Source organism: Balaenoptera musculus, chromosome 11 (genome assembly GCF_009873245.2).
Source record: "Balaenoptera musculus isolate JJ_BM4_2016_0621 chromosome 11, mBalMus1.pri.v3, whole genome shotgun sequence".
Classification (NCBI taxonomy): Eukaryota; Metazoa; Chordata; class Mammalia; order Artiodactyla; family Balaenopteridae; genus Balaenoptera; species Balaenoptera musculus.
In genome coordinates this window covers 92,880,823-92,900,062 of record NC_045795.1, presented here as the reverse complement: position 1 = coordinate 92,900,062, position 19,240 = coordinate 92,880,823, and the positions used below count along the sequence as shown (strand labels likewise).

Genomic DNA, 19,240 nt, shown 5'->3' with positions numbered 1-19,240 from the left:
AAGCCCTGTTCTGGGAAGATCCCACATGCCGCGGAGCAACTAAGCCCGTGCACCACAACTACTGAGCCTGAGCTCTAGAGCCCATGAGCCAGAACTACTGAACCCATGTGCCACAACTACTGAAGCCTGCACGCCTAGAGCCCGTGCTCCGCAACAAGAGAAGCCACTGCAATGAGAAGCCCGTGCACCACAATGAAGACGCAATGCAGCCAAAAATTAATTAATTAATTAATTTTAAAAACAATGTTTAAGAGGGAAAAAAAAATTTATGGGTTCACTTTTCTAGTATGTCAAGTTTATCTACTCCAAAACGTGACTATGATCATTACTGAATAATACAGCAATGCTAAACAAAGCAGTGGGCAAAACAGTATAATTTAGAACCAAATTTTTTTTAAAAAACCATCACTCATTCTTAAGACATACATTTTTTCAATTAGCTGTTTCTCATCCAAGGCATTAGGAAGATCTCTCTTGTTTCCGAGTACTAGCACCTTTAAAAAGAAAAGATACTGAGTAAATTTTATGTAAGAAAATGTCACAGAAGCATATCATATGCATATCTGTAGACGTTAAAATCAGGATGTTATGTCATGCCATAATTAAAGTATATTTATGTGACTGGTGGCCTATCTCATTCATTTAATCATTCAAATTAGCATTTACTCTAACTCCTACCATGCAGATGTCCTTACTTCAACATGTGGCTGCCAACTTCTATTTAAAATATTCAAAGTCTACCGTATGCATTCTGTTATTTCTTAATAAGTCTTTACCAAAAAGTGAATATGATCTTAACAACCAAGGGTGGAGGAATGAGTTTCAACCATTTTTGTCTGTTAGTCATTAATCTAACAGTAAACATGTAAATAAGCCTTTAAAATTCTACACTCATCCTATAAAATATAATGTATAAATATTCTAAGATAATGGATAAGCCTGGGGATCAGGATAAATACAGTAGCCATAAACTCTGAGACTAAACATCGCCATCTGATTGGTAGACGTGCTTTGAAAAACAAGGAAAGCGGAGAGGGGTGTCCCAATTATCACTCTATCTTTCCCAGGTACATCCTTTCTGCCTTACGAAAAGCAAAAACTATGAGTACATATAACGTATTTGATAACATCCTTACTCTGAGTCAACGTTCTCTAAGAAACTGTATCTTTGACCAATCCTAAGAAAGTACACGCCATGTCATCTTGTTAAACACTTGTCAAACCTATTTCTTTCACTTAATACATGCCCCTACCCCCACCCCTGACTCCAAACACCGCGACTGATTCTATTTCTAGGCCCTAGACTCTTAGCTCTCACAAAGGAGAAAGAGCCAAGGACAGAGGCTGAGAGCAAGGGTCACCAGGAGCTCTCCGGGGAATGCTAAGTCACAGGGGTCAGAGAGCCAAAAGCCAAATCTCAGCACCTTTGGTCAGCCCGTCCTTCCCTCCCCAACTCTTACCCCTCTCCACACTCTTATTTAAGTCACCCCAGGTTCTCAACCTGGACCTGTGTAAGTTTTAAAAATTGCATCATGGTCATTTGTGATCAGTTGTCAGTTTTGGGGTTACCTGACATCTTAGCCCTCTTCCTACATTTAAGAAATTTTCCACCTTATGAACCTGCTTCCCAATAAAGCTTCTTGCTTCTGTAGATAATTTCTTTTCCAGCCTTCCTTTCTGCTAGAGAATGGACACATAATCTAGGACCAACCAAAACTATGAATGCAGAGCCAGTACTGCAAGAAAGTGGGGATAGAGAATCCATTCTGCTAGGGAAGGGGCATCAACTAAATGACCTTCCAATCGGAGCAACTGTGTCTGGTGTGCAGAAACTGCATGAGGTCACCAGACTTACTCGATGGTGTAAGTCTGGATGTGGTCCTAGCAGCTGCTGAGCCTCCCTTGTTCCAGCCTATTTTCTGAACATGGTTATGGGTAGCCTTCTCAGAGACTCTGTGAGCTACCCAATATCCTTTCAATAAATCCCCTTCTACTTAAATCGGCTTTCTATTGCTTGCAACTAAAAACTCTTACGGTGACCAAGATGAAACTGATTTTTTTACTTATGGTATGTAGAACTAGTTGTTAACATAGAAGAAAAAGAATAGGCTTTGAAGTCAGAAAGACATGGAGTCAAAACCTAGCTGTGCCAATACACTAATGACCATGCGATCTTGAGTGAATAACAACTGTTACAAAGGAGGGATCACACCATCGACCTCAATACATTGTGCGGATTAACTGAGACAACATACCTCAAGGAGCTGACACTCGTGAACTGGTCATGAGGGTAAAGCCTAGTCCTTTTCAGAATCCCTTAGCTCAACAAATGGCACCACCTTCCATCTAAGTAAATGAGCCAGGAACTAGGAATTATTCTTTGTATCTTCCCATCTAATACATTACCAAGTCTGGAGACCTGTCTTCCTAAATATCCTTCCAATCTATTTCCTTCTCACAACCTTGTCTACGACCACCCCAATCCATGGTACTCTATTTTGCCAAGACAACTTCAACAGCTTCCTAAAACTGTCCTCCTTATAGTCCCCCTTCAATCCATTCTTAAAGTGACATCAGAATGATTTAGATGATAAATCTCATCATTTAAAAACACCCACCAGGGAGCTTCAAGATGGCGGAAAAGTAAGACGTGAAAATCACCTTCCCACAAATACATCAGAAATACATCTACATGTGGAACAACTCCTACAGAACACCTACTGAACGCTGACAGAAGACCTCAGACCTCCCAAAAGGCAAGAAACTCCCCACGTACCTGGGTAGGGCAAAAGAAAAAAGAAAAAACAGAGACAAAAGAATAGGGACGGGACCTGCACCAGTGGGAGGGAGCTGTGAAGGAGGAAAGGTTTCCACATACTAGGAAGCCCCTTTGCGGGTGGCGGAGGGGGGAGCTTCGGAGCCATGGAGGAGAGCGCAGCCACAGGGGTGCGGAGGGCAAAGCACAGAGATTCCTGCACAGAGGAGTGGTGCCAACCAGCACTCACCAGCCCCAGAGGCTTGTCTGCTCACCCACCGGGATGGGTGGGGGCTGGGAGCTGAGGCTCGGGCTTCGGTCAGATCCCAGGGAGAGGACTGGGGCTGGCGGCGTGAACACAGCCTGAAGGGGGCTAGTGCGCCACAGCTAGCCGGGAGGGAGTCCGGGAAAGTGTCTGGAGCTCCTGAAGAGGCAAGAGACTTTTTCTTGCCTCTTTTGTTTCCTGGTGCGCGAGGAGAGGGGATTAACAGCGCTGCTGAAAGGAGCTCCAGAGACGGGCGTGAGCCGCTGCTATAAGCGCGGACCCCAGAGACGGGCATGAGACACTAAGGCTGCTGCTGCCGCCACCAAGAAGCCTGTGTGCGAGCACAGGTCACTATCCACACCTCCCCTCCCGGGAGCCGGTGCAGCCGCCACTGCCAGGATCCCATGATCCAGGGACAACTTCCCTGGGAGAACACACGGCGCCTCAGGCTGGTGCAACGTCATGCAGGCCTCTTGCCGCTGCAGGCTCGCCCCGCATCCGTACCCCTCCCTCCCCCAGGCCTGAGTGAGCCAGAACCCCCGAATCAGCTGCTCCTTTAAACCCGTCCTGTCTGAGTGAAGAACAGACGCCCTCAGGTGACCTACACGCAGAGGCGGGTCCAAATCCAGAGCTGAACCCCCGGGAGCTGTGCGAACAAAGAAGAGAAAGGGAAATTTCTCCCAGCAGCCTCAGAAGCAGCGGATTAAAGCTCCACAATCAACTTCATGTACCCTGCATCTGTGGAATACCTGAATAGACAACAAATCATCCCAAATTGAGGAGGTGGACTTTGGGAGCAATGATATATATATATTTTTCCCTTCTTTTTTTGTGAGTGTGTATGTGTATGATTCTGTGTGTGATTTTGGCTGTATAGCTCTGCTTTTACCATTTGTCCTAGGGTTCTGTCTGTCCATTTTTTTTTTTTATTGCTTAAAAAAATTTTTTTTCTTAATAATTATTTTTTTTTAAATTATTTTATTTTATATTATTTTATCTTCTTCTTTCTTTCTTCCTTTTTTTCCTCCCTTTTATTCTGAGCTGTGTGGAGGACAAGCTCTTGGTGCTCCAGCCAGGCGTCAGGGCTGTGCCTCAGAGTTGGGAGAGCCAAGTTCAGGACACTGGTCCACAAGAGTCCTCCCAGCTCCACGTAATAGCAAACGTTGAATATCTCCCAGACATCTCCATCTCAATGCCAAGACCCAGCTCCACTCAACGACCAGCAAGCTACAGTGCTGGACACCCTATGCCAAACAACTAGCAAGACAGGAACACAACCCCATCCATTAGCACAGAGGCTACCTAAAATCATAATAAGGCCACAGACACCCCAAAACACACCACCAGATGTGGACCTGCCCACCAGAAAGACAAAATCCAGCCTCATCCACCAGAACACAGGCACTAGACCACTCCACCAGGAAGCCTACAAAACCCACTGAACCAACCTTAGCCACTGGGGACAGACACCAAAAACAACGGAAACTATGAACATGCAGCCTGTGAAAAGGAGACCCCAAACACAGTAAGTTAAGCAAAATGAGAAGACAGAGAAACACACAGCAGATGAAGGAGCAAGGCAAAAACCCACCAGACCTGACAAATGAAGAGGAAATAGGCAGTCTACCTGAGAAAGAATTCAGAATAATGATAGTAAAGATGATCCAAAATCTTGGAAATAGAATGGAGAAAATACAAGAAACGTTTAACAAGGACCTAGAAGAACTAAAGAGCAAACAAACAGAGATGAACAACACAATAAATGAAATTTAAAATTCTCTAGAAGGGATCAACTGAGGCAGAAGAATGGATAAATGACCTGGAAAATAAAATAGTGGAAATAACTACTGCAGAGCAGAATAAAGAAAAAAGAATGAAAAGAATTGAGGACAGTCTCGGAGACCTCTGGGACAACATTAAACGCACCAACATTCGAATTATAGGGGTCTCAGAAGAAGAAGAGAAAAAGAAAGGGACTGAGAAAATATCTGAAGAGATTACAGTTGAAAACTTCCCTAATATGGAATAGGAAATAGTTAATCAAGTCCAGGAAGCACAGAGAGTCCCATACAGGATAAATCCAAGGAGAAACACGCCAAGACACATATTAATCAAACTATCAAAAATTAAATACAGAGAACAAATATTAAAAACAGCAAGGGAAAAACAAGTAACACATAAGGGAATCTCCATAAAGTTAACAGCTGATCTTTCAGCAGAAACTCTGCAAGCCAGAAGGGAGTGGCAGGACATATTTAAAGTGATGAAAGAGAAAAACCTACAACCAAGATTACTCTACCCAGCAAAGATCTCATTCAGATTCGACGGAGAAATTAAAAGCTTTACAGACAAGCAAAAGCTAAGAGAATTCAGCACCACCAAACCAGCTTTACAACAAATGCTAAAGGAACTTCTCTAGGCAGGAAACACAAGAGAAGGAAAAGACCTGCAATAATAAACCCAAAACAATTAAGAAAATGGTACTAGGAACATATATATCGATAATTACCTTAAATGTAAATGGATTAAATGCTCCAACCAAAAGTCATAGACTGGCTGAATGGATACAAAAACAAGACCCATATATATGCTGTCTACAAGAGATCCACTTCAGACTTAGGGACACATACAGACTGAAAGTGAGGGGATGGAAAAAGATATTCCATGCAAATGGAGATCAAAAGAAAGCTGGAGTAGCAATTCTCGTATCAGACAAAATAGACTTTAAAACAAAGACTATTACAAGAGACAAAGAAGGACACTACATAATGATCAAGGGATCAATCCAAGAAGAAGATATAACACTTGTAAATATTTATGCACCCAACATAGGAGCACTTCAATACATAAGGCAAATACTAACAGCCATAAAAGGGGAAATCGACAGCAACACAATCATAGTAGGGGAGTTTAACACCCCACTTTCACCAATGGACAGATCATCCAAAATGAAAATAAGTAAGGAAACACAAGCTTTAAATGATACATTAAACAAGTTGGACTTAATTGATATTTATAGGACATTCCATCCAAAAACAACAGAATACACATTCTTCTCAAGTGCTCATGGAACATTCACCAGGATAGATCATATCTTGGGTCACAAATCAAGCCTTGGTAAATTTAAGAAAACTGAAATCATATCAAGTATCTTTTCCGACCACAACGCTATGAGACTAAGTATCAATTACAGGAAAAAATCTGTAAGAAATACAAACACATGGAGGCTAAACAACACACTGCTTAATAACCAAGAGATCACTGAAGAAATCAAAGAGGAAATCAAAAAATACCTAGAGACAAATGACAATGAAAACACAACGACCCAAAACCTATGAGATGCAGCAAAAGCAGTTCTGAGAGGGAAGTTTATAGCTATACAAGCCTACCTTAAGAAACAAGAAACATCTCAAATTAACAACCTGACATTACACCTAAAGCAATTAGAGAAAGAAGAACAAAAAAAAAAAAAAGCGAGATCCTTTTTGACCCACCTCCTAGAGAAATGGAAATAAAAACAAAAATAAACAAATGCGAACCAATGAAACTTAAAAGCTTTTGCACAGCGAAGGAAACCATAAACAAGACGAAAAGACAACCCTCAGAATGGGAGAAAATATTTGCAAAGGAAGCAACTGACAAAGGATTAATCTCCAAAACATACAAGCAACTCATGCAGCTCAATATCAAAAAAACAAACAACCCAATCCAAAAATGGGCAGAAGACCTAAATAGACATTTCTCCAAAGAAGATATACAGATTGCCAACAAACACATCAAAGGATGCTCAACATCACTAATCATTAGAGAAATGCAAATCAAAACTACAATGAGGTGTCACCTCACACCAGTCAGAATGGCCATCATCAAAAAATCTACAAACAATAAATGCTGGAGAGGGTGTGGAGAAAAGGGAACCCTCTTGCACTGTTGGTGGGAATGTAAACTGGTACAGCCACTATGGAGAACAGTATGGAGGTTCCTTAAAAAACTGAAAATAGAACTACCATACGACCCAGCAATCCCACTACTGGGCATATACCCTGAGAAAACCATAATTCAAAAAGAGTCATGTACCAAAATGTTCATTGCAGCTCTTTTTACAATAGCCAGGAGATGGATGCAACCTAAGTGTCCATCGACAGATGAATGGATAAAGAAGATGTGGCACGTATATACAATGGAATATTACTCAGCCATAAAAAGAAACGAAATTGAGTTATTTGTAGTGAGGTGGATGGACCTAGAGTCTGTCATACAGAGTGAAGTAAGTCAGAAAGAGAAAAACAAATACCGTATGTTAACACATATATATGGAATCTAAAAAAAAAAAAAGAAAGAAAGAAAAGAAAAATGATCAGAAGAACCTAGGGGCAAGACGGGAATAAAGATGCAGACCTACTATAGAATGGAGTTGAGGATACGGAGAGGGGGAAGGGTAAGCTGGGACAAAGTGAGAGAGTGGCATGGACATATATACACTACCAAATGTAAAACAGATAGCTAGTGGGAAGCAGCCGCATAGCACAGGGAGGTCAGCTCGGTGCTTTGTGCCCACCTAGAGGGGTGGGATAGAGGGGTGGGATACGGAGGGAGACGCAAGAGGGAAGAGATATGGGGACATACGTATATGTATAACTGATTCACTTTGTTATAAAGCAGAAAGTAACACACCATTGTAAAGCAATTATACGCCAATAAAGATGTTTAAATAAATAAATAAATAAATGAAAACACCCAGTCCCACACAGCCTCTTTTAGTGTCCGGGCTGCCACAGGCTCGCCACACTCTACCCCACCCTCCCCACTCTGCTCTGTGCTCTAGAAACACTGGCCTCCTCCCAGTGCCCCACCTCCTCCTACCAAAGAGCCTCTGCCTGCAACTCTCTTTTCCTCCAGCTGTCACATCCCTCACATGCCTACACATTCCTCACATCTCAGCTCAAGCAGCACTTCCTCGGAGAATCCTTCCTTCTTCCCTCAAACTACATTAAGTCTCCCCTCTAACTTACAACTCGATACCCCCTTGTACCTCTCCCTTGTAGCACTGATCACAGCTGTATTATTCAAATGATTTCATACCATCTACCTAGTTTCCTAATAAACCATAAGCTCCATGATTGTAGGAAGCATGTTTCTTTTCACTTCTGCTCACTACTATTTCCCCAGGACTAAGCACTGCTCCTACTACATATAGTTCAATAAACAGCTGGTTAAGAAATGAATAAACAGCACAATGAGCAGTATGGGGCAGATACTCAGTAAACGTAAGCCTTCCAGGCTTTAAAACAAAAGACATTTTACTGATTTCAAACACAATAAATAAAAATGTATAATTATACTCGTAATAATATAAATATTATAATTATATAATGTAAAATTAACCAGTATTCCATACTCACTGGAATTCCTTGTAACTGTGGCTTATCTAGAAGATTATGTAGTTCATTTCGCGAGGCTTCTATCTTTTCACGATCTGCAGCATCTATCATGTAACTTTAAAAAAAAATAAAGTGATCTCAATGTCTCCATCATATTCTTTGATGATCGCAATTAATAGATTTTTAAATTTTCTTAATTTATACTACTGTAACTGTTCATTAAAATAAATTCCTCGATTTTAAAAGGCTTGCACCCAAAAATACTTTTTAATAGACTGTTCTACAGATACAAACTGCTATATATAAAATTAGATAAGCAACAAGGATATACTGTATAGCACAGTGAATTATACCCATTCTCTTATAATAACCAATAATGGAATATATTTAAAACTACTGAATCACTATGCTGTATACCTGAAACCAACACAATATTGCAAATCAACTATACTTCAATAAAATAAGTAGATAGGTAGACTTCTTAGAGGACTAATGCATGATAGTAAAACATTTATATCCATTAGCTCTTAGCTACATAAAAAACAAATAAAACTCTCATTCTATCATTCTATTTTTAAAGTCTGATGTTAATGGGATTACACTAAGAGAATATCTAAGAAAGACTGTTATTGCCCAAAATAAAAATTAAGCCTTTAAAAGTATGAAAAACAGCGTTTTCCCTTGAAACCTAAACTACTGACTGCAAGGGGGGAGACGGGGGGGGGGGGGCGTGCAAGCGGCTTACACAATAGCGTTGACCCCTCTGCAGTACCGTTCCCACATGCTCCGGAAGCGGGGCTGTCCTCCTATGTCCCAAATCTTCAAATCAAGATAGACAGTTCTTAATAAAGATATTTCAAATAACACATTGAAGAAAAAAGCAGCAGAAGGAGGGGAGAAAGATCAAGCAGATATGTTCATTTCCACAATGTTAGAGCCAAACTGCTTTTGAAAAACTTGAGGTCAAACAAGCTCTTAATCTGGAAGTTCTTGGGGCCACTTCTAACTTGAAGCTCATACTGAATATGTTTACATTAGATCTAATAGGTGGTGCTTGAGCAAAGATTTAGTTTTTGTGCAATACTTTCTTTGCCTGTTAACCAATAAATTTCCAATATTGAAAATACATATTTTTTGAAATAGCACTCTTAGAATCTGCATAATCAGCCATCATCCATATTTGAAGTCCAAGACAGAAAAAAACAGTTCATTCAGAATCTATTTAAGTTTAGTTGTCTGATTGGGTATATATTAACATCTAATCGTTTTTAGTTATTCTGTACATAACAGAAAACATTCCTACCTAGGTGCTTTTCTTATATAAAATTATTTTATCCATATGAAAGCTACTACCCACAGTAATTTCACTATTATGGCTACTCTGTAGGGCTATGTAAAGGTCTGAAGTCATGATATTTATCTTTAGGAGGCTTCCAATTTAGCCACAGACATTGGAAACACGCATGAAGACACACACATGAAAAATTAGCAGCTTCATTAGATAAGCTACGGAAAGAATTCAGTAAACAGCTTCTGTGAACCACAAGAACTGGGTAAAATGGCCATTAAGTTCAGGCTATAGAAGTAAATTCCCCCCATGAACAAGGAATACAAAAATAATAATACTAATAAATTAAAAAACAGTCCAACAGTCCACAATTCAAACCTATCAAACTTACTCTAGAAACAAAATTATGTTAAACTAGTTAACTTTTTACTGTTTTATAGTTTTAATTTTAGGGCTTATTAGCAAAGAAAGGGAAAACTAGTTTACCATATTTGCTACCACAAATGTAATACTAAATTACCAACATTATAAACAATTATTATCTTTCAATATAAAATATTACTCATGAAATAATGTAATAATATCACATTTCAAATACTCTGAAGATAGGATTTTTATTTCCTAGGAACACCTAAATCCCAAATAATACTTCTGGCAACCCATATGCTAAGTTTTTTATGGGCACTTAACAACATTTCAACACACACATTTTGATCTATTAGAGCAAGAAAGAAAAAAAACTTGATTTACACTCTTTTGGAACAAGCCCACTCATTAATTAAGAACTGCCAATACTCATGTAAAACGCAAAGAAACAAACAGAAAAATTCCTAGTTTGTATCTGCTAACAATGTAAATCAAGTATGGCAAGAAGCTGACGTACCTTTATTGTGACGTTACCTTTAGTTACTTTCCTCATGTTGAAGCCCACTGTAGGTATCATATCTTCACTGAATTGACCTGACTGAATGAAAGAAAACATTTATAGACTAATCGTTGTTTATTAAAACATGTAACACTGCAAACCTTTCACATCAACATTACTCTGTACCCAACTTAGCAAATAACTAATTTTTTAGTGACAATAACAATATACCTTAAGAAAACACTCCTAATAGCCATAAATCTTGAAGAGGTGCATTATTTTTTTCATTCAAAGACACAGTCTTCCATTAAAGATACTTCTGAAACTACTGTAATTTTTTACGTATTTTTAAGTTTAAGAAAAGAAATACTGTACAACTACATATGAACATTTATTAATTCGTCCACCTATACGTGAATTTTTGCATACAAGGTACAAGTAAATCAGAAGTAAAAGTTCAAAGTTTTCTATTTTTAGGACTGAAATTATTTTGACAATACTCTTAAAATTCACTGTTGCTTTTCTGAGTCAGTCTTTTAACAAGGCTTACAAAATGGTTTCTTCATAAACATGATCCTCCCTTATGTAATCAATTATATTCTCTTTTTGGTTTCCGACCTTCCTGTCAGAAGACTAAAATTAAATATCTTCTAACAGTATTTATATTTTTAAATTTAAAATGTTCATCCATCTCGGATTTGATTACACAATGCAAGAAAGGTGCTTTTTACAAATGTATAACCTATAATCACCTCACTCCTCATTTAAAATTTATGTATTTATTTATTTACTTATTATTTATTTTTGGCTGTGTTGGGTCCTCGTTGCTGTGTGCAGGCTTTCTCTAGTTGCGGCGAGTTGGGGCTACTCTTCACTGTGGTGCACGGGCTTCTCACTGTAGTGGCTTCTCTTGTTGCGGAGAACGGGCTCTAGGTGCGCGGGCTTCAGTAGTTGTGGCATGCGGGCTCAGTAGTTGCGGCTTGGGGGCTCTAGAGCGCAGGCTCAGTAGTTGTGGCGCACAGACCTAGATGCTCCGCAGCATGTTGGGTCTTCCCAGACCAGGGCTCCAACCCGTGTCCCCTGTATTAGCAGGCGGATTCCTAACCACTACACCACCAGGGAAGCCCTCACTCCTCATTTAAAAATCCACACTTTCCTAACTAGATTGATGTGATACACCAAATTCCATTTAGAGACAGTTCTATATCTGAGTCTTCAATTCTTTTCCATTAGTCTGTTTATTTCTAATTGGAAATAAATTAGGACTACATGAATTACTGTAGCTTATCCTATATATTATTCTATATAGCAGATCAAGAAGTTGGAATGTTCAGGAATGTGTTTCATCTCTCGCATTTGAAATAAACTTTAGAAATTAATAATTCTGTTAAAATACGAACTGTCCTTTATCAACTCTTGATATTTAACCAAGTCTCTCCACCTAGGCACATGGTGTGTCCACTCAAACATTCAAATCCCTTATATCGTTCAGTGAAGTATCATAATTCTCTCCTAACAGGTCTTCCATCTTTCTTGTCATATTCTTTATTTTGACTGCAATTATGAAGTACACCTAATGAGTCACAATTGATACTGATTTTATATATTTACATATTCATATATTTTATTTGCCAAATGTTTATTTCTCAAGTGACCTCTTATTTATTAGGTACAGCTCAGGATTATGAAATATATCAACATGGAGTAATTAAACAAATGGAACTATTTTCAAGGCCCTAACATCGGCCAATTGTTCGCCACACATTCATTCCAAAACTGTCTACAAGTACCAATTGTACCAAGCACAATGAATTCCGATTTTACAAATTAATTTCTTCTACCTAACCCCAAAAGTGCTCTACTTTTTTATTTTTCCCCTCCTGTTCAGTGGAGTTTGGGCTAATCTCAGAAAAAATGTGAAAGAGAGAGAGGAGAGAGAGAGACAGAGACAGAGAGAGAGAAAGAAAAAGAGAGAGAGAAAGAAAGAAAGAGAGAGAAGGAAAGGAAGAAAGTTAACACAACCATAATCACTACTTTATTTATACATACAGACATTATAATTCTCAGAAGTTTCACATATACGATTTATATGTGAAGATCTAGTCATGATATCAAAACTACATATATCAAAACTAGCCATAACACAAGAACAAAAAAATATAACCTGATTAAAAAATGGGCAAAGGTAAAACCAAAGGCACAATCTATGAAAGAAATAATAAGATAACTTCATTAAGAACTTCTGCTCTGCAAAAGACAATGCCAAGAGACTCGGAAAACAAGCCACAGAGTAAGAGAAAAATATGTGCAAAAGATATTCCATAAAGGACTGTTATGGGAAATATACAAAGAACTTTAAAAACTCAACAATACGAAAACAAACAATCCAATTAAAATATGAGCCAAAGATCTTAACAGACATCTCATCTAAGAAGATAAACAGATGGCAAATAAGCATAGGAAAAGATGCACCACATCATGTGTCACCAGGGAAATGCAAATTAAAACAATGAGATAACACCACAAAGCAATTAGAGTGGCCCAAATCTGGTACTCTTTGATAACACCAAATGCTGATGAGGATGTGGAGCAAGAGGAACTATCAGTCATTGCTGATAGGTTTGCAAAATGGTACAGCCACTTTGGAAGACACTTTGACAGTTTCTTACAAAACCAAACATACTCTTACCACACAATCCAACAATGACACTCCTTGGTATTTACCCAAAGGACTTGCAAACTTAAGTCCACACAAAAACTCACACATTAAATGCTTACAGCATCGTTATTTATAATTGTTAAAACCTGAAAGCAACCAAGATGTCCTTCAATAAGTGAATGGATAGACTGGTACATCCAGACAATGTTGTATTATTCAGTACTAAAAGAAATTAGCTATCAAGCCACAAAAGACATGGAGGAGCCTCAAATGCATATTTAATGAAAGACCCAATGTGGAAAGACTACATACTGTATGATTCCAACAATATCACATTATGAAAAAGTCAAAACTATGAAAACAGTAAAAAGACCAGTGGTTGTCAGGGGTTGGAGAATGAAAAACAATATGGCAGTTCCTCAAAAAATTAAAAATAGAATTACCACATGATCCAGCAATTCCACTTCTGGGTATTTACCCAAATGAAAGCAGGAACTTGAAGAGGTATTTGTATAACCATGTTCACAGCTGAATTATTCATAATAGCCACAAAGTGGAAGCAACCTGAGCACCCACCTGCAGATGAGCAGGTAAAGTGTGGTCTAGTCCTACGATGCAGTGTTTTTCAGCCTTAAGAACCTTATTCATGGACTTGAGGACACAGGGAAGGGGAAGGGGAAGCTGGGACAAAGTGAAAGAGTAGCACTGACATATATACACTACCAAACGTAAAACAGACAGCTAGTGGAAAGTAGCTGCAGAGCACAGGGAGATCAGCTCGGTGCTCTGTGACCACGTAGAGGGGTGGGATAGGGAGGGTGGGAGGGAGGCATAAGAGGGAGGGGATATGGGGATATATGTATACATACAGCTGATTCGCTTTGTTATACAGCAGAAACTAACACAACAATGTAAAGCAATTATACTCCACTAAAGACGTTAAGAAAAGAAAACCTTATTCATGCTACACCGTGGATGAACCTTGAAGACATTATGCTAAGTGTAAGGTCAGTCACAAAAAAGACAAATACTTCATGATTCCATTTAAATAAGGAGCCTAGAGTAGTTAAATTCATAAAGACAGAAAATAGAATGGTAGTTGCCAAAGGCTAGAGAGGGGGAAACAAGGAATTAATGCTTAGTGGGTACAGAATTTCAGGTTGGGAAGATCAAAGGTCCTATAGATGGATAGCAGTGATGGTTACACAAAAATGTGAATGTATTTAACAGTACTGTACACTCAAAGAGTTAAGATGGTAATTTTAACGTTTTGTGTGTTTTACATTTTTTAGAAATGTATGATGTAAAGGGAGGCAATTATCACTACCATTTTACAGAACAAGAAATAAATTCCCAAGGTCACATAGCTCAATAGTGGTTGATTATATGTCTTAAAGATCACCATTGTGAACTGTAACAGGCTTTAATTAATACCTGAGGAGAGGTCTGTATGAGACAATGGCTCCTTTATTTGGTATATTAGGAAAAGGTACTATACATAATAAACCAGCCAAAAATTGTAGCTAAAGATTTTAGGTACCAAAACTTTTCAAACAGCTTGCACAGAAAGCTTTCCAAAATGAAATACATACTTGGTTAACTTCTCACAGTCTATAGAACATGATTTAATGTGTTCTTGGTGTTTCAGGGTTATTTTATAAATTGTAAAACAAGAAAACTAGGGACTTCCCTGGCAGTCCCGTGGTTAAGAATCTGTGCTTCCCAGAAATCTCTTTCATTCCTATACACTAATGATGAAAAATCTGAAAGAGAAATTAAGGAAACACTTCCATTTACCATTGCAACAAAAAGAATAAAATACCTAGGAATAAACCTACCTAAGGAGACAAAAGACCTGTGTGCAGAAAACTATAAGACACTGATGAAAGAAATTAAAAATGGTACAAACAGATGAAGAGATATACCATGTTCTTGGATTGGAAGAATCAACATTGGAAAATGACTATACTACCCAAAACAATATAGAGTCAATGCAATCCCTATCAAACTACCACTGGCATTTTTCACAGAACTACAACAAACAATTTCACAATTTGTATGGAAACAGAGAAGACCCCGAATAGCCAAAGCAATCTTGAGAAAGAAAAACGGAGGTGGAGGAATCAGGCTCCCTGACTTCAGACTATACTACAAAGCTACAGTAATCAAGAAGGTATGGTACTGGAACAAAAACAGAAATATAGATCAATGGAACAGGATAGAAAGCCCAGAGATAAACCCATGCACATATGGTCACCTTATCTTTGATAAAAGAGGCAAGAGTACACAATGGAGAAAAGACAGCCTCTTCAATAAATGGTGCTGGGAAAACGGGACAGCTACATGAAAAAGAATGAAATTAGAACACTCCGTAACACCACACACAAAAATAAACTCCAAATGGATTAAAGACCTAAATGTAAGGCCAGACACTGTAAAACTCTTAAGAGGAAAACACAGGCAGAACACTCTATGACATAAATCACAGCAAGATCCTTTTTGACCCACCTCCTAGAGAAATGGAAATAAAAACAAAAATAAACAAATGGGACCTAATGAAACTTAAAAGCTTTTGCACAACAAAGGGAACCATAAACAAGATGAAAAGACAACCCTCAGAATGGGAGAAAATATTTGCAAAGGAAGCAACTGACAAAGGCTTAATCTCCAAAATATACAAGCAGCCCATGGAGCTCAATATCAAAAAAACAAACAACCCAATCCAAAAATGGGCAGAAGACCTAAACAGACATTTCTCCAAAGAAGATATACAGATGGCCTACAGACACATGAAAGGATGCTCAACATCACTAATCATTAGAGAAATGCAAATCAAACTACAATAAGGTATCACCTCACACCAGTCAGAATGGCCATCATCAAAAAATCTACAAACAGTAAATGCTGGAGAGGGTGTGGAGAAAAGAGAACCCTTCTACACTGTTGGTGGGAATGTAAATTGATACAGCCACTATGGAGAACAGTATGGAGGTTCCTTATAAAACTAAAAATAGAACTACCATATGACCCAGCAACCCCACTACTGGGCATATACCCTGAGAAAACCATAATTCAAAAAGAGTCACGTACCACAATGTTCATTGCAGCTCTATTTACAATAGCCAGGACATGGAAGCAACCTAAGTGTCCATCGACAGATGAATGGATAAAGAAGATGTGGCACATATATACAATGGAATATTACTCAGCCATAAAAAGAAAGGAAATTGAGTTATTTGTAGTGAGGTGGATGGACCTAGAGTCTGTCATACAGAGTGAAGTAAGTCAGAAAGAGAAAGACAAATACCATATGCTAACACATATATATGGAATCTAAAAAAAAAAAAAAAAGTTCTGAAAAACCTAGGGGCAGGACAGGAATAAAGATGCAGACATAGAGAATGGATTTGAGGACATGGGGAGGGGGGAGGGGGGAAGGGTAGCTGGGATGAAGTGAGAGAGTGGCATGGACATATATACACTACCAAATGTAAAACAGATAGCTAGTGGGAAGCAGCCGCATAGCACCGGGAGATCAGCGCGGTGCTTTGTGACCACCTAGAGGGGTGGGACAGGGAGGGTGGGAGGGAGACGCAAGAGGGAGGGGATATGGGGATATATGTATACGTACAGCTGATTCACTTTGTTATACAGCAAAAACTAAAACAACAATGTAAAGCAATTATACTCCAATAAAGATGTTAAAAAAAAAAAAAAATCTGTGCTTCCACTGCAGGGGGCTCGGGTTCTATCCCTGGTTGGGGAACTAAGATCCCACATGGCACGCGGTGTGGGCAAAAAAAAAAAAAAGTGAAAATACTTAAAATAGTTAAAAAAAAACCAAAAACCATGAAAACTAAATTTGGTAACCCTTAAGGGCCCTTCTGGCAGTAAAATTTTATGATTATGATCATCAATTATAGTACCAGCCCATGATAAAATGATGTATGGGGCTGCAGCATACACGGCTGCCCCTGAACTTTCATAAATGTTCATCTCTCTCTTCACCATTACTTCTCACTGCTGGCAGATGTTAACAATAACTTTCCCTAATTCACCTGGCACTGCTAATCTGCAATGGCTGAAAATTAGGTAATCAAATCTTCGGGTTTTTAATCCCCAGATGTCTTGAGTACAGCAAAATGTTCAAAAATCATTCGTTAGCTTTGATGAATGGATTTTGTGGTATAACAACTTTACAGATTTGGAAGCATTTTCAACTTCTTTCTTCGTATCAAATCTTAATCATCACTTTTCAAAGTTTGTGTTGAATGACTAAACCACTAAGTTGGCAGTTGTGCTCTAAATAACAGAATTTATTTCTATGCTGTCGAAATGCCACTAAACTGAGACTAGCAATTCAGGAAACAAATAGATGCTTTAAAAGTACTACTTAATTATAACTGATTCACTTTGTTATAAAGCAGAAACTAACACACCATTGTAAAGCAATTATACTCCAATAAAGATGTTTAAAAAAAAAAAAGTACTACTTAATTGTGTATCATGCTATTTATTTTAACAAACACTTAAATAACATGAAGCACTGTTCTAAGTACTTAGTAAATATTAATCAATATTAACTTACTTAATCCATATAACAACCCTATGAAGTAAGTAGCATTATCCTCATTTTTCAGATGAGAAAACCAAGGCAAAGACAGGTTAAGTCATTTGCTCAAAGTCCCGTCATTTCTAAGATCTGTGAAGAGAAGTAAAAATATGCTTTCATACCTGTCTTCCTAAATAGTGTATGAAACATAAACTGACCTTCACTTAATAACACAAATTCAAGATCACAAGTGGCACTCACTGTGATTTTGTGACAGTGGACAGAACTGCAGTTATCAACGTGTACCCAAAGTCACAAGGTAGTATCTTTGGAATTTGGCTTGGGACAAGATAAAATTGAAGCAAGATAAGATGGTAAAAAAAAGACTATCTCAAGGTCCAGGAATCTTATCACCAATTATACTACTTACTAACCACATGCAAGTCATCTTACCCTCAGGATTAAGCTTTCTTACTAGAAAAAAAGGTACTTGGAAGAGTATTTCCAAAATCACTTCCAGCTCTAACATTCATGGTTTTATGTTTTATTCATAGGCCTCTCATTTAAAATATAGTTAAGCAAGAGATGAATGCCTACAGCAGTAGGAAAAATGTGGCTCTTTTTTTTTTCTTCCAAAAATTCATTAGTATACCAAAGGCTAAAAGCAGACCTTGTCCCATAAAGTTTTGTTAGTGTCAACTTCAGCACACAGAGCTTACCTAAATTTATTACTGCAGATGGTAGGAATGAGGCAAATAGAAAAGGGGAAGGAAAGAGAACAACCAAGGTAAAGTTAACACCAGGAAGGCAGAAAACACGAGGCAGTGGACCTGTAGTAGTGAAAGGACACTTCACTGAGCGTACTCTAAGACAATAAGAATGGGGGAGGGGTCTATTCTTTGTAAACAGGTTAATGTACAGATATGTACCATGCAGCATTGGCTGCTTATATACCATGATATCTGACACTAGTGAGAACACAGTGAAATACTCATACATTTCAGGGCTTTAAAGTAGAGATTCCAAATGGAACAGATTAGACTTCACCATTGCTCTTTTAAATGAACAAATGCAGATATCAAGCTATTAACAACATGGGAGAAGAATTTTCTCTTTGCTTAATCTGTTCCTCTGTAGTAGCAGTCCAATCCAATTCAATAAACTTTAAACACAAGTGGAAAAATACCTGCTTTGACAAATGTCTCACAGTTTCTTTCTCTAAGAATCTTTTTATTTTTTAAGGCTTTAGTTATCAAGCTACTTTGTAAAGACAGAATGGAAGAGCACAACAAAAGACTCATACTAAATTTCTCCTTTCAGCCAGAAGAAACTACTTTCACATGTTAAGCAGAGTGGTCTTCTCACACTATGACTCAATTGTTTAATCGCCAAAATTTACACATTTGACAAGTGAGAAGATATGGCCAATAAATACACAAGTTAGTCGTTTTTCTTTCCAAGAACTTTAATTCAAA

The 19,240-nt window shown here is 38.3% G+C and overlaps 1 protein-coding gene across 1 annotated transcript in view; it reads right to left on the bottom strand.

Annotated features, from left to right (window-relative positions):
- The window catches only part of ARL8B (ADP ribosylation factor like GTPase 8B), a 59,741-nt gene that overhangs the window by 7,331 nt on the left and 33,170 nt on the right, over positions 1 to 19,240 (bottom strand). Inside the window, exons 2-5 of the mRNA XM_036868626.1 lie at positions 10,573 to 10,653; positions 9,147 to 9,220; positions 8,423 to 8,516; positions 427 to 494 (exon numbers count right to left, since the gene is read on the bottom strand). Coding sequence (XP_036724521.1) covers positions 427 to 494; positions 8,423 to 8,516; positions 9,147 to 9,220; positions 10,573 to 10,653 — 317 coding nt within the window. The remainder of the gene's footprint in view (positions 1 to 426; positions 495 to 8,422; positions 8,517 to 9,146; positions 9,221 to 10,572; positions 10,654 to 19,240) is intronic.